General features: G+C 38.6%; 1 protein-coding gene across 1 annotated transcript; it reads right to left on the bottom strand.

Annotated features, from left to right (window-relative positions):
* Positions 1 to 1,174: 1,174 nt before the first annotated feature.
* Positions 1,175 to 3,307, bottom strand: LOC127654717 (motor neuron and pancreas homeobox protein 1-like). Its single transcript, XM_052142016.1, has 3 exons — positions 2,695 to 3,307; positions 1,919 to 2,079; positions 1,175 to 1,716 (listed from the first exon to the last, which is right to left on the bottom strand). The coding sequence occupies exons 1-3, from the start codon at positions 3,110 to 3,112 to the stop codon at positions 1,381 to 1,383; spliced, it is 915 nt and encodes a 304-aa protein (XP_051997976.1). The 5' UTR covers positions 3,113 to 3,307; the 3' UTR covers positions 1,175 to 1,380.
* Between the last annotated feature and the right edge of the window lie 13,226 nt (positions 3,308 to 16,533).

Here is a 16,533-nt window from a genome sequence, read left to right on the forward strand (position 1 = left end):
AGGTTAAAAAGGAGAGGAGAGTGGGACAATCAATATGTGGGGTAGGGGTGCCTGAGAGAAGGGATATTAATTTGGCTTTAAATCTTTCACTCATGTGCTAGATTTGTCTGTGCCTCATACACAAACACATTGATTTCAGTATAGTGTCTACCTTGAAGAAAATGAGGGTTCAAAGACTTCAGGTGAGAGAATGCCAACAGATTGATTTCTGTCTATACAAATCTTCAATGTTGTGTTTATTTCCCTTTTTCTTCAAGTACATATTTTAAAAGCAATGTTTGAAGGTCACACAATCCTTCAAACACAGTGCTGATCTCTTTCAGCTGCATAAATTAGATATAATCTATAAGAGTTAAATAACATTAAATACACCAACAGCAACAACATAACATAAACTAATGGACTAAGTAAAGCACAGTTTGCCCTTGTCCAATATTTGCTGAGGATTTAGCAGTTCCTCTGTGTTCCTCAGTCGGTGGTTACTGGAAGAAAGCTGACACAAATGACCTCTGCCTGTACATATATTGAACAAAACATGTTCAAGCAATCACAGAGATTCTTCTATAAACAGCTGTACAGCACAAGTGTCAGCCTTCGACTTTCAGTGCAAAGGCTTCCTCGTTTGGTTTAACACATCTGTCAACCAAAATGTCCATCATAAAGCTGAGGTATGTAATTTCTGTGACACTTGCGCAGCCGAACGGAATTGCAAAAATAAACAACGTTTTCAAAACAGCTTTCTGAATACACCCCTTGTCTGCTGTTGTTCAAACAGTCAGATAGTCCTGCCTCCAGCTTACACCATTGGTCGAGTAACGTTGTTGGGGTGGGTCTAAACTGGTCACTTAAAACTAACACCAAATTTTGTATAGCACCACAGAGACAATGTTCACAGTTTTCGACAAAATGAATCTGTGAATGGCTTACTTATAGCTGTCTCTGCATATTAAGCTGGGATAGAAGAAAATTATTTTATCACTGAAAAAGTTATATTCTTTTGCTATAACATAGAGGAAAGATCATGATGACATAAAACAAAAAAAAATAAAATTAAATAACAATAATAATAATAATATTTATATATATATATATATATATATATATATATATATATATATATATATATATATATATATATATATATATATATATATATATATATATAATGTGCAAATAAACTGGAAGACCATTTTCAATAATTACTTCAGAATGCCATAACTGGTTTTATGACTCTAAATGTCCTGTCAATATTCATTATAGAATGTGTCATGGACAATAAACTCATGGGGTCTAAGGGATAGTTTTGACATCAACAAGGTTGTAAAACCTAGATGTAGTTAGCTGTCCAATTAATTAATTGATATAGCAGCCATCAGTTCCTCATAACCCCAGTCTGATCTTTCTGTCTCCTCCAATCTCTTCGAGGTCATCATCAGAGTAAGAGCCATGCGAGCTGTAACTCAACTCTGTGCTGTGCTGCAGAAAGTCTGAGGGGCGAGGTAGACTCACACCTACGTTAACAGATTTTCTGAATTCTTCCTCTTCTTCATCATCTTCATCCTCTGCATCCAGATCCTCATCCTCATCATGTGCACTGCAGTTACTGAGGTCTTTTGGCTTGTTTCCTCTCTTGCCTGTCTCCATCTGTGCGGCTTGGTCTTTAGCTTTGCGGCTGCGTTTCCACTTCATGCGTCGGTTCTGGAACCAAATCTTGACCTGGAAAATGCATAAAACATCTCAATCATTCAACATGACGGTTGTTCCGTTGGATCAGCATCAAGAGTTTTCTGTATAAATTAATGAAGAAAATGATATTGTGTTTATGTTAGACTGGCTTGTTCGTGAGCTGATTCAATCTTGTGACCAACTTTCAATGTTCACAATATGTTTTGTTTCCCCTTTCTCCTCTTCTCCTCACCTGTGTCTCAGTCAGCATAAGAGATGTGGCCACTTCAAAGCGTTTGGGTCGTGATAGGTACTTGTTGTGTTTGAACTGATTCTCCAGCTCTAGTAGTTGCTGACTGGTGAAAGCTGTGCGTGGTCTCCGACATTTACCAATCAGACCTGACTGAGGTGCCCCTGAGAAGAAAGTTTGTTGAGAAAGGAAGTGCGAGACTTGTGCCAGATACCATGTAATGCAGACAAGACAAGACAGATAATGATAACAGCTTTACTTCAGTTTATTGTTGATGACAGGAGATGTTGTATTAGCAGGACAATAAAACACCAGAGAGCACCATTAACTAAATGAAAATTCAATAAATGCTACCAGAAAACGTTATTGATGAAGCTCAGACCGGTCTAAGTGTTTCTTTATAGTTTTCCTTAGGATGAAGGCAGTTATAATGGCATTGTCATTTATGATGCAATTAAAGACTGAAAATAAAAAAGCTAACATTATAGTTCCGTTAGCAGTAAACAGTGATTCAGTTGTGCTAGATAATATTTATAGCCCATGAACTGACTTTTTGTTTTTGCTGAGAGATACAATAGTGTGCATGAATCAAATCAAATGAATGAATAAACACATATTGCTAGGCAACTTAAATATTATTTATGCATTGTCATTTTTTAGTCTAATTAGTCTATAATGTTATAATGGCATTGTCTTGCCTGTCTCCATCTGTGCAGCTATATATATATTTATATATATATACACACACACATATAAGGGTCAGAGTATCCTATACATACCGCTGTATTCTGCGAGGCGAGGCATTATGAGCCCTGCCCGGAGCCAGTGTTCTAATGGGAATGAGCCGGCCACGGCTGCAGCTTTCAGGTGCTCCGGGTACGGTTGCGCGAAACCAGAATACGCGAAGGTGTGGTGCTGCGCACCAAGTGCCGTGATGGAGTACATAGGTGAGGGATACATTCGTGGCATAGACCCTTGAGAAAGAGACGGTAATCCTGGATGAGAAATATTTAGCATGTTATTGGGTATGACCCCTGTCTGAAGCTGAAAAGCTCGAGGAGGAGAGTCTTCTGACAATCTGCATGTCATGGACTCAATGTCAGTGCCGTCATTACACAGTCCCGGTGAATCCTCCCGTATCCGCTGAGAGCTCTCTGACAACAGAGCATCAATTCGAAAGTTCTTCGACTTATCCATGGACCCAAACTTTCAGTCTGAAAGTATTCACTTTGCTAATATACGTTATTAAAAAGTATCAAATATTAAAAAGTATCAAACAGTTTAACTATAACTAATAGCCTATTGTCTGACCATTCTTTAAGATAGTCTGTTAAGGATATGCCGTTGCTCAATAACTGCGGTCAATATATTTGTGTTTTCATTATGACTCTGTGCCCGTTACGCAACGCTATGCCAAGTGCACATGCAGACATCAGTTTTTGTCCGTCTCGCGCGCCAGCACGCTCCTCCTAAACACACTCTGATTGGTTCATTTGGACGCCTTTAGATTTGAGAAACTTTCGATGCATTTTCATTTAGCCTATTCATTATAAATTAAACGCATTTATTTCCGCACTCTCTTAACCTCTTACGAGTAATTGGCATTTATATAGGTCTAAATACCAAAATACAATGTAGCCTATACATCTTTCGAAATGTTGGTGTTTTAAAACGTTTTTGACAGTAATAATACGATGAAACTACAACAGCAACGACACAGAACTGTTAGGCTAATGTTATAACATCATAGTTATAGATTAATGTACGAATAAATGTATGGTTATACTTTTAATAAAAGTATAAATTATGTAGAAAAAATCTAATTGTATGCAATCGATGTCTTTTAAAGTTGCTAAGATAAATTCATAAATCATTTATAACTGTAAGTAAAATATTATATGTGCTATTACATTTATCGTTTCTTTTTTTATATTTAAAATGTATTATTTCATTGGACAAAAATGGTTTCATGTTTGGTGCAAGGATATTATGATGAATGACTAAATAAAATAATAATAATAAAAAAAGAGAAATTACACACACACACACACACACACACACACACACACACACACACACACACACACACACATATATATATATATATATTAAATAGGCTAGCAAGGTTATAATAGGCTAGCTAAATAATTCAGTAAATAATTTTGGCACCATAATCCAGAATAGAATAGAATAGAATAAATTCGGTGAGTAATGTAAAATATAAAGAGAGTCTAATCATGACATCAATGCAATCTCGAAACAGTCGATTTCGTAATGTCCACTCGATCGAATTTAGTTGTCCAGATTCCTTCTAATAGGCAGATTGCAATACAAATTTCACGCCTTTTGACTAAAGACCCAAATGCTTCAAATGAGCGAAGAGCCTGAGCCAAATGCCTGCCTATTAATGGCAGAGGGGAAGTAATATTAAACGTATTCCTCTCTTCTCAAAATTAGTGGAATAAAGTTTCTTGGTTCAAAAACATTGTCGAAACACTCACCTTGACAAAGTTGACTGACTGGTTGACCTTTTTCACTCTACGCGTTTGCAGGTGCGATGACACCTTGCTTTTCTCACACATTCAATACGGATTAAATACATGACCACCCGCTCACCCCTATTCCTTATCAAGTGCAAACATACACTAATGCACAAATAAATCATCAACCATGAAAGAACTTTACGTGCGTTGTACACATGCTGCAGGACTAATATTCCATCATTATCTGTTTGTTTATACGTGTTTTCTCAGTGACCGCTGGCTAGTGTGTTATACGGGCGAGTGTGAAGTTTGGCAGGGGTCAAACGCTCTGGCACTGTCCGGGGGTAACGTGCAAACATTGATGATAATGTAAAATCGACTTTTAATTAAAAGTCATTTCTGTTTCATACTTGAGCCATGATTCAAAAGTAAGAAACATGTTTTTAAATTGCTTCAAAACATGTCAAACGATCATCTAAACCAGTTGTTCAGTTAAAGCCATTTCTGTGTATGATATACAATTATTTTTCTCATGAGAAGTCTGTTAATGTACTCCGCAGTCGGCGGATAGATATTTGTGTGTCAGTGTGTTCACAGACCTGACCTTAAAGTGATAATTAATCAAAATGAAACATCAAAATTTGAACGGAAGACTCAAAATGATTGAAACACAAAAGGGCCATATTAACCGCTATTTTTGATTACATCTATAAAAAAAAATATTCATAAACATAAACATTGGTACCAGAGAATATATATTTTTTATTAATCAGACAGTTGGTGTGGGTTTGTGGAAATAAATAAATAAAATAAAATCTGTAGTTAATAAGGGAATTTCACTTATTGCCGACTTTTTCAATAGGCAATATGAATTTGTATTTAAGCATAAAATAATAATAATACAATTAAATAAAAACTGAATCTAAGAAAAACTAAGAAAAAAAAAGAACAGAATAAAATCTGGTCTGCAAATGTATGATCACAGCTAACAATTCACTTACACTGGTAAAAAATGTGCAACAGTGTGAATGTCCACCATTAACAGTTTCAATTAATGTTAATTTTATTGACATAATTATTCAAATTCTTTTCCCATCTTATTGGAACTAGAAATAAAAATGAGATGTTGTAGAGACACATTTTAGACTAAAATATTGTTTATGCTGCATACTTTATGCAAACTCCATTGATAAATATAAACCATAAACCAATTCCAATAACTGTAATAAAATAATTTAAATTAATGGGGGAATAAAGGAAGATGACATATTGGAACCTCTAGAAGTACTGCCCTTAACCAATTCTGTCAGACTGATACAAAATCCTACACTGAAATTTTGTCACCTTGTATACACCATGGTATAGCAGTTGGCACATCTGCTCCAGGAGATTGAGCCGTGGTACTCATATGGATAATGCAAATCTGGTTTACAATTTATGTCACCTGTACACTCTCCATAAAACATATAAATGGAAAGTAAAATTAAAAACATGTTTTTTAACCACTATATTAATTATAAAGTTAGTAATATAATTATAAATATTAATATCATCTGTAATAACTAGTAAGATTGTTAATGAGATAATAATGAGTTAATATTTTATGTGTCATGAACAAAGAATTAACAATATTTGTTTTGTTCATGTTAGTTAATAAAAATACAATTGTCCATTGTTTGTTAATGTTAGTTCATAGTTCATTAACTAATGTTAACTAATAAAACTTTAACAAAATGTAATAGTATGTGTTGTAAATAACATTAACTAAAATGAATAATAGCTGTTCATTGTTATTCATGTTGTTAATGTTGTTAATTACTGTTAACAAATAGAACCTTATTGTAAAGTGTAACCAATATTTTAATGCAAAGAATTTTTTTATATTCTAAACAATAATATGATGCATGTCTACATGCTGGATGTACTCAGATCATGTGTTGCAGAAAGTACCACAATAAAAAACAAAGCTTCAAATAAATGTCCTCTTGCCAAAAAAAAAAAAAAAAAAAAAGAAGAAGAAAAAAAGGAGACCACAGATGCCTAACAAGCCTGCCAAAAGTGCATGCACTCTGTATTTTGACTGTCCAGAAGGGAGCCAACACTTGTATTCAAGAGACTGTAAAAGAGCCATTGAATAGACAGCTATTCATACACAAATGCAACACAGTTACATGGGCTGCCCCTTTCGTAACTGTCTGACCTTTTTCTCTAGGTCAGATGTAAAAAAAAAAAATAGGAGTGTGCTCTTGTGGGTTTCAGCGTTAAAGTTAAGGAAATAACCTCTGTGCCATCCAATATCAAATTTCAGCCTTCCTATCCAGAAAGTGTAACATTTAGTCCAGACCTACCAAAACTGAAAACTGCATTCCTGGAATACATTGAATAGCTTATATTTTATTTTAATTCCCATTCATAACCATCCAATTGTTACACCCTTGTGTCCTTGTGATTGACCAGAGGGAGTTGAAAACATCCACAGTAACCAGGGTTGGGAGGTACAGGTTAACCAGTTCAGGCTTACAATTGTTTGATTAATGACACCAATGTTGCAGGGACATCAAGACAATGGTGGAGGCAAGAAGGGTGTGTTACTGGATAATTACTGGCAAATTCTACTATTGTTGAGTTAAAGCAAAACAGAGAGTTCAACACACACACGTGCACGTACTACACAAAGGGCACGGCTTGGATGGATAATTAGTCCAGCAGAGCTTCAACAAACATCTGTGGCTCCGGAAAAAATTGTGACAACATCAAGAGCTGGTGGTGCGTCGTGGGTGGTTCTCTTGCCCAGACACTATACGCAAATAGAGAGACCTCCTTTACGAATCTTGAGATTCTCCATTCCATAAAAACGTTATAATGCAGAATGTAATCTGGTTATAGAGGCATATGTTCATGTGCCAAAGGCAAAGAGTAAAACAATTTAATCAGAACATTCCTTTGGGGCCACTGTTGCCCCTGAGGCACATTTTACAATAATTTATTGGATATGATTCCAGGAGTCTGAAACCCAATAACTTCCACTTCCAAAAAATAGCCGTATTTTAATTTTTTCATGGTGGAATTTAATTAGCAAAGGAGTAATCAAACAATGTGCGCAGAAGACAGAGCTGAATTGATAATAAAAAACAACTACTATCTAATCAGGGTCTGTGTTTATCTTCTAGGACCATCCTATTTAGAACACAAATGCATCCAGGTTTGTGTGTGTGTGTGTGTGTGTGGGCATGTTTATGTGGTTTACGAGGAAAATTTTTTAGGTTACAAACTGGTAATTACAAGGGTATTATGCTATAAATGTGATTTATGAGGACATATCTAGTGTCCCATATTAAACGATGTTTTATTGAAAATATAAAAATGCAGACAGTTTTCTGTGAGGGTTTCCCTTTAGGTTTAGGGGTTGTGTTAGGTTTAGGTGATAGAATCATAGAATAGTTTGTACAGTATAAAATCATTATGTCTTTGGAAAGTCCTCATAATGATAGGTAGACCAACATGTGTGTGTGTGTGCAGCTTGTATTTATTACTTTGTGGGGACCAAATGGACATTTTGTCGGTCCCCATGAGGAAAACAGCTTATAAATCATACTAAATGATGTTTTTGAAAATGTAAAAATTAAGAAAGTTTTCTGTGAGGTTAGGTTTAGCGGTAGGGTTAGGTTTAGGGGATAGAATATATAGTTTGTACAGTATAAATACCATTATGTCTATGGAAAGTCCCCATAAAACATGGAAACACAACATGTGTGTGCGCACGTGCGTGTGTGTGTGTGTGTGTGTTCGTGGCTGTCAGTGGTGGACAAATTAAATATGACAGTTCAATTAGCCCTGCTTGTCCAACTGGTTGCACCTAATCCTGTTGTAGGATAAGCAGCCCCACCCACCTATAGACTATATGTTTTTTAATCAGAGGGTTCTCAGTGAGGTCGGAATGAAGGGAACACACTGCTATAATTCAAAACCATGAATTGTGCACCCATCCTTTACTTCATGAAACTACTAGGATGATATTTTAAACAAACCTTACTTCCACTTTAGAGGACAGAATCAAAAGTATAGGCTAAAGCAGAAATTTTATTCCAATTCAAATTGATGTAGCCTACGCAGACGTGAGCATATTTTGTTGTATGGAGTAACCCTAGAGATTCAGTAAACTGCGTTCTGAACAAAATGTCATCTTGCATAAAGCCTGTGATCCCTTTATGTGCTGATTATGTCAATGCTTTTATATCATAAACCTGTCATTCATAAATTACAGCATCTGATTTCCATCAGGAATTCATTAAAATATTCTCTTAGATAATGACATGCACACATTAAATCTTGGTGTCTGGAAGGTTGTCGTTAAAATTTAATATTTGCTTTGCAAATCTATGCCAATTTGCAGAGTGACCACATAGGCTGTTAGGTGTATTTAAATGGGTGATGATCTATGGGGGATTAAGTCAGGGTCCAAGTAAGCATATTCTCAACCAGAGACAAATCTCTCTTGTGCATTTAGAATCTTGCCCACTGCTGAAATGTATTCAACTTATATTAATACTTAAACTTAATTCTCAAATAATAATGTAAACTTAAGTTTCATAATCACAAGCTTGATAATCAAGCTATCAGTGTAGGCCTACCTCTTTTTAAATAGGTCTATACCAAAAATAGTTTTGCTGACAATAAGATGAACTATAGATCAACAACAACAAAGTTTACACAAAGTTCTGAACATGTGTAGTCCCCATTTGCTGTAGGTATGACAGCATCTGCATAAAATAGCATTTTGCCATCGCTAAAACGGCAGCAGCCTATTTAGGAAATGGTCTTGGTTGTGAACAGCGGTCCGGACCTGCGAGGGCTCAAAGAGGAATTAGCAATCCGTTAACTGGCCGTTCTGTCAGGAGTCCTGACAAGCTGAAAGGGAGGACCTGTCAAAAGCTAATTTATCTCCTGTGGAGCCCAACATGAAATTTAATTCGCTAATTAGAAATCCCCCACCCTTCCTGTTCGAGCACTTCGTCACCTCTCCTTGATCCCTCCGCCTCTCCGTCACGTCCCAGGGCGCAAAATCACAGTGACAATGCGGCATTATGGAAATAAATAGTTTCATTATGCTGCATTGTGTTTCGAATCTGGCTTGGCGCCCTGCTTTAGTGATGAGGCGGGTTCCACTTTGATTAAGACGGATATTATATAGAGGAACGGTTGCAACATGTTTGGAGCCAAAACTGGGAAGGTCATACAGTGGGTGTTTCTTGCGTCTGTAGGCACATGCATTCAAACATGTTGCCATTATACTAATGCACACAATTGCATTGTCATTTTGATAGAACAGAACACACTTTTGCCATACACTCTTAGATCAACCTTTGGTTAGATTAAAAAATACATTTATGCAGAATCACAACTGTACTGCAGTTTTTGCTGAAATATTTAATTTCGATGCATAGGCTATGTAGCCTATACTCATGGCCGCCGTCGGCAGTATTGCCATGGTAACTACTAAGTAGGCTATTGCCCACATTTTCTCTGATATTTTTACTTCATTAACCTGCATTTTTAGCTCTGGTAGTTCAAAATAGAATCCACATATGTGATCCAGTCCTGACATTAGGCTACCTTTCGTGTTGTGATTGTAATTGTTGCGATTGTTCAAAATCAATTGGTTGCTCTGCTGCTAACTGAATGTGCTGCTTCAGATCAGCCATTTCCTGCCAGGAGAAGATGTGTTAAATGTGTTAGGAGTAATCAAACAAACTGTGGGTTGTCATATTTAGCATTGTGTAAAATGTTTGTATGTTTGCTTGCTAGCTTGGCTGTCTAAATGTCTGTTGATTAACTTTTTAGCTTTTTCGATACAGGGGTGGATAATGCTAGCTAGCTAGGTTTTTGTAAAAGCCATTTTCAAAATTACCATGAAGCGCGCATGTGCGGCTTAAAAGAGCATAGTTTATTTCTTCAAAAGGTTTGTCAAGGGATGTGGGAGGCTAAAAGATGATGTAAAGAAACAATTTTAAGTGACTTGAGGTGGGCGATATACCGATTACATAGATATATGGACAAAAATGTGCAACCACAAGACATTTTTGTGAATTTTTGTTATTGCGGTGAAGCAAAGTGCTGTAGTTTGGTAGGGAATGTGTATTTGTAGCCATCATTAGTTGGTTGCACATTATTTTTCATTTAAATGTGCACTTATCTTGGCGCAGGGAGAGTGAAGACAACTAAAGATGCTTAAAATGAAAACTGACTGAATTTAATAATGAAAGCAGACACTGAAAGTATTTTATTCAGCAATATTTACATTTGTTCTGTAAATATTTAAACAAAGAGCTTGCTAACTAATTAATAAAAACAATATTTTATTTAAGTCCTTTCATTGGACAGTGGAAATGGAACTTCCACCATTACTCTAGACATTGTTTTAAATAAAAAATGAATGTAATTCTTTCAGAGGTTTAATCACTTTTCATAAAAATGTGTATATCACGATATATGGTAACCCAAAAGTGTTAAGAATTTCCTAGTACAATATTTGCTAATATCATCCACCCCTAAAATTGACAATTACAAATATCAAACTTAATGAGTGCAGTAAGATGTCAGGTCCAAATGAGTAAGTGGTGTTTTTGCAAACAAACAGAAGCAACAAGTGGAGACAGCTGGTATCTCATCACCCATCAGTGAGAGTTTGAACAGGTTAGTCAATAGTTTAGTAAGTTAGATGACGTAAATGTTCAAAACAAGTAAATTAAGTGAAGATTAGAATAATTCAAACTAAAAACACCTTAAAACAAACGCAGCAGGCGTTGAAAATAATGTCACATTTATGATCCCCTCAAAAAGGAAAAAAAAATCTTGAACCGTTAAAGTATCTTTATGTATGATTTTGTTTTTTTATGTATTTTTTTACATTTGGCAATACTACTTTGTGGCATGTGATGACACCCCTGTGTATATGTATATGTAATGTATGTTTTCAATGTATAAACTAATTTGTTGTAGATATTGCAAGTAGATTTTAAAACAACTGTCTAGACAAAATGACTAAAATCATAGGATTCCTTCACATTAATCTGGATACATCTGACAGCATTTCATTTTCAAAATGCTCTATGTCCACACTGCCATTATCAAGAATTTTCCAAAAGTTTCTCATCCACACTAAAACATAAAAATGCTTATATTCCCTTACTGAGCATGCAAATAATTGCTGTTCCATGTACAGTGCAAAATTCAATTGTCCTCATGTTCCGTCACCGGACAGCAATTCAGAGCAAACTTTCCATCACCTTTGAGGGAATTAAATTTGAAGGTTGTACAAAGTAACATTTATCTTTAACAATATTATCGATGTGAATAGCAGGCACAACAACGTCGCTACAACATGTGCCACCATCTTGAATGGATTACATGACTGTGTCACATGACTCCAAATACATTATCGTTTTCAGTTATCTCCATTTTCCCTGCCCACACAACAAAATGTATCCACTTTTGAGAATGTTTCTGAAAAGCTCTGTTTTCGTTTGACATAAACGTGTGGACGGAAGGTTAAAATGTAGAGAAAGAGATGCATTTTCAAACAAAAAGTTATTAGTGTGGATGTGGGCTAAGATAAAACAGTTTAGAGCACCACCTGCTTTGTCCATATTGATGCCTTGGAATTGAGAATGGGTTGATATAAGATGGCAAATATGCACAATAATTAAAGGGATAGTTCACCCAAAAATTAAAATTCTCCCATCATTTACTCACCCTCATGTTATCCTAGATGTGTATGACTTTCTTTTGCAAAACACAAATTAGATTTTTAAGAAGAATATTTCAGCTCTGTAGGTTCTCACTTTGCAAGTGAATGGGTACCAAAATTGTGATCCTCCAAAATGCACATAAAGGCGGCATAAAAGTAATCCATAAGACTCCAGTGGTGTATCCATGTTTTCAGAAGTGATATAGGTGTGGTTGAGAGATTAATATTTAAGTCAGTTTTTACTATAAATTCTCCTCCCTGCCCAGTAGGTGGCGATATGTGTGAAGAATGCAAATTGCCAAAAAACAAAAAGAAAAATAATGTGTAATAAAAGTGGATTTTTATAGTCAAAAAGGGAATTAAAAATGTATCTATTTCTCACCAATGCCTATCAAATCGCTTCTGAAGACGTGGATTTAACCACTGGAGTCTTATGGATTACTTTTATGCTGCCTTTATGTGATTTTGGAGCGTCAAAGTGTTGTATGGACCTACAGGGCTGAAATATTCTTCTAAAAATCTTTGTTTATGTTCAGCAGAAGAAAGAAAGTCATTCACATCTGGGATATCATGAGGGTGAGTAAACGATGAGAGAATTTAAATTTTTGGGGGTTAACTATCCCTTTAAGAACTATCTAATATTTTTAAAATATTAAAGTGCCTGATAAATTGATTGTATGATGTGTGACTATGGCTCAACTAGGTTTCCTGTGGATTGCCCACTTGATAACAAGAGAAGCCAAATGCCACCTTTGAAAACTAACATGAGTGTTTAACAACTCATCATTTTAATAGAAGAAGAGGACACAGCAATAACAAAAGGCAAACAGCCACTTAAACAAATGTAGTCAGCGATGTCCTTTTCAAGCAGAGTCAACAGATGTCACTCGCTTTCTTTCTATAGGACTTGAGGTCAGTCAGGCAGAAAAGAGATTACTGTTTGGGAATCTCTCAATTATCGTCTCACTGACTGATCCTAGAGAGACACAATGAAAAGAAGGGGGAGCTCAGACAAAATGAATCCCTGCCAGCTAAAAGCCTTTATTCAGCAGAAGAAGCCACTTATCAGGCTGCTTAACCCCTAAATGCCATGGTGTGGATTGAGGGTTGGACTCTCGCTGCGATTGGACTAATTAAAACACTGCAGAACAGCTAAATTGTACATCTGGTCATGCAATAGTTAAATGGCCTGCTGTTTAAGATTTAGTGATAAAAATGTCCTTTGCGAACACTGAATGCTTTTCTATTTTAACATAGTGAAATGCCTTTTACTTGTAGGCTACTTCTCAAAAGCAGATATACAAATACTCAAAACTTTCATCAAACTGAAAAAATTATGATTTAAGAGGGATTTAAAGTTTGAGTTGGAACTACATGAATACATGTATCAGCGATGAAACTGGGCAGGGGATTTCCATTTCCCAGCATGCTTTGATGGGACACGATAGGGTGAACAAATGTTAAAATTAAGTGTTATTTTATGCATTTTTGAGCAAGTCCACTGCTGTTCACTCTGCTGACTCACGACTGTGCAGCAATGCACAGCTCGAATCACATCATCAAGTTCGCCGATGACACGACCGTGGTGGGTCTCATCAGCAAGAACAACGAGTCAGCATACAGAGAGGAGGTGCAGCGGCTGACGAACTGGTGTAGAGCCAACAACCTGTCCCTGAATGTCGACAAAACAAAAGAGATGGTTGTTGACTTTAGGAGAGCACAAGGTGAACACACTCCGCTGAACATCGACGGCTCCTCTGTGGTGATCGTCAAGAGCACCAAATTCCTTGGTGTTCACCTGGCGGAGAACCTCACCTGGTCCCTCAATACCAGCTCTATCACCAAGAAAGCCCAGCAGCGTCTCTACTTTCTTCGAAGGCTGAGGAAAGCACATCTCCCAACCCCCATCCTCACTACATTCTATAGAGGGACTATTGAGAGCATCCTGAGCAGCTGCATCACTGCCTGGTTTGGGACTTGCACCGTTTCGGACCGCAAAGCCCTGCAGAGGATAGTGAGGACAGCTGAGAAGATCATTGGGGTCTCTCTTCCCTCCATCAAAGACATTTACAAAAACACTGTATCCGCAAAGCAACCAGCATTGTGGACGACCCCACACACCCCTCACACAAACTCTTTACCCTCCTCCCGTCTGGCAAGAGGTACCGAAGCATTCGGGCCCTCACGGCCAGACTGTGTAACAGCTTCTTCCCCCAAGCCATCAGACTTCTCAATACTCAGAGACTGGTTTGACACACACGTGTCCTGAGTTGCACTTTAATAACTGTCACTTTATAACTGTCTGCTACCTCAATAACTGCTATGTGCATAGAACATTATCTCATAGTATGTTATGTTTACATTTTTAGAAACTGTCATCTTTTTGCACTACTGAGAACTGGTCGGCGCTGCACTGTGTCTATTGTCCTGTTCATTGTCAGTAATTTGTTGTACTGTCCTATACTTTTTGCACATGTTTGCACGTGCACTTTATATAGGAAGTTTATATAGGTATTTTATTTCGTTGTGTAGTCTCATGTGGTCCTATGTTGGTCCTTTGTTGTTTTTATGTAGCACCATGGTCCTGGAGGAACGTTGTCTCGTTTTGCTGTGTACTGTACTAACTGTATATGGTTGAAACGACAATAAAAACCACTTGACTTGACTTGACTTGATATGATGATATTTGTTAATGTTTAATGTTCTGTTATATTGGTATTTAAAAAGTGCCCGTTAGACTGGTGTTTTGGGGGTTACCATTGGGGTGAAGATTGGCGCTTGTGCTTAGTTTGAGGATGGATATTCACATGGATATAATGTTTGATTCTAGTGCTGTTTATCAGTTGCTATCAAATTGCAATTCCCTGTCTGTCGCTTTCTTCGACGTTGTGTCGGAGAAGCGACACTAGGGGTCTCTCTTGAGCACCGAATATACCTCTGATCTATGAAAAAAGGCCAATGAGAAGTTGGCAGCCAGTATTTGCATACCCTGCCCCCGGACATACGGGTATAAAGGTGAGAAAATACTAGAGTTCAATCAGAAAATTTCTTCGAGCCGATGGTTGTGCATGCTGTTCGCTTCGACAACGCAGTAAACCCAAACTCGAAAGAGTTATTTAAAAGAGTGATTTCCTCTAAAAGAGTGATTTTCTCTAAAAGAGCAAAATATACAGCAGAGTTGAACGTCCTTTTCAGGACGCGTCTTTATAAAGATGCCCTTCCGCCCCTGTGTAGTTCCTGGATGCGGTGGAACCGCGATGACTGGAACCCCCCGTCCTCCCCACAGCCATCGCGGTTGGATTCCTGGTGTCCGGGCGCCGCTCACAGCCGCGCCCCCCCAAGTCCCGTTTTTCCCGGAGGTGCATGATGATCTGACGTCACTGTGGAGGGCACTGTTCACCACACGTCATCACAAAGCCACGCGCTCATCCTCTCTCGCTACCCTCGACAGCGGAGCGGCCCACGGGTACACGCCGATTCCCCCGGTGGATAGGGCTGTTGCGCTCCACTTATGCCCCAGAAACCCTACCACCTGGCGGGGTCGCCCTGTACTCCCTTCCAAGGCCTGTAGGACAACATCCTCGCTGACGGCGAAGACCTACAGCGCCGCCAGAAATGCCGCTTCCGCCCTGCACGCCATGGCCCTCCTGCAAGTCCATCAGGCCAAGGCGCTTAAAGAATTGCACGTGGGTAGCCCTGATCCCGACGTGCTGAAGGAACTGCGCTCAGCGACCGACCTCGCCCTTAGAGCCACGAAGGTCACGGCGCAGTCACTCGGGCAGGCGATGGCCACCCTCGTGGTCCAGGAACGACACCTATGGCTGAACTTGGTCGAGATGCATGAGATCAACAAGGTTCGCTTCTCGAAGCCCCAGTCTCCCAGTTCGGTCTCTTCGCCGACACCGTCGAGGACTTCACCCAGCAGTTCTCCACGGTGAAGAAACAGACGGAGGCGATTTTTCAAACCTGCCGCCTTGGGCCATGCCCCGCCTGCTCGCCGGGGGCGTCCCCCTGCGAGGAAACAACAAGCTGCTCCGCCTCAACCTGGGCCCAGCTCTCAGCCCATGCGTCGAGCGCTCCGCAGGAAGCAGACGCCCCCTGTCTCACGGATCCCCTCGAGGACCCGGATGGCTCTTCATTGCTGTGTCTGGTACGTGCTTTGCGTACCTATCTGGACCGCACGCAGAGCTTTAGAAGTTCTGAGCAGCTCTTTGTATGCTTTGGGGGACAGCGGAAAGGAAACGCTTTCTCCAAACAGAGGCTTTCCCACTGGGTAGTAGATGCCATTTCATTGGCCTAACACACCCAGGCCGTGCCCCTCCCCCCCTTGCGGGTCCGAGCTCACTCAACAAGGAGTGTTGCATCCTCATGGGCACTGGCCAGGGGTA

Source organism: Xyrauchen texanus, chromosome 14, assembly GCF_025860055.1.
Source record: "Xyrauchen texanus isolate HMW12.3.18 chromosome 14, RBS_HiC_50CHRs, whole genome shotgun sequence".
Classification (NCBI taxonomy): Eukaryota; Metazoa; Chordata; class Actinopteri; order Cypriniformes; family Catostomidae; genus Xyrauchen; species Xyrauchen texanus.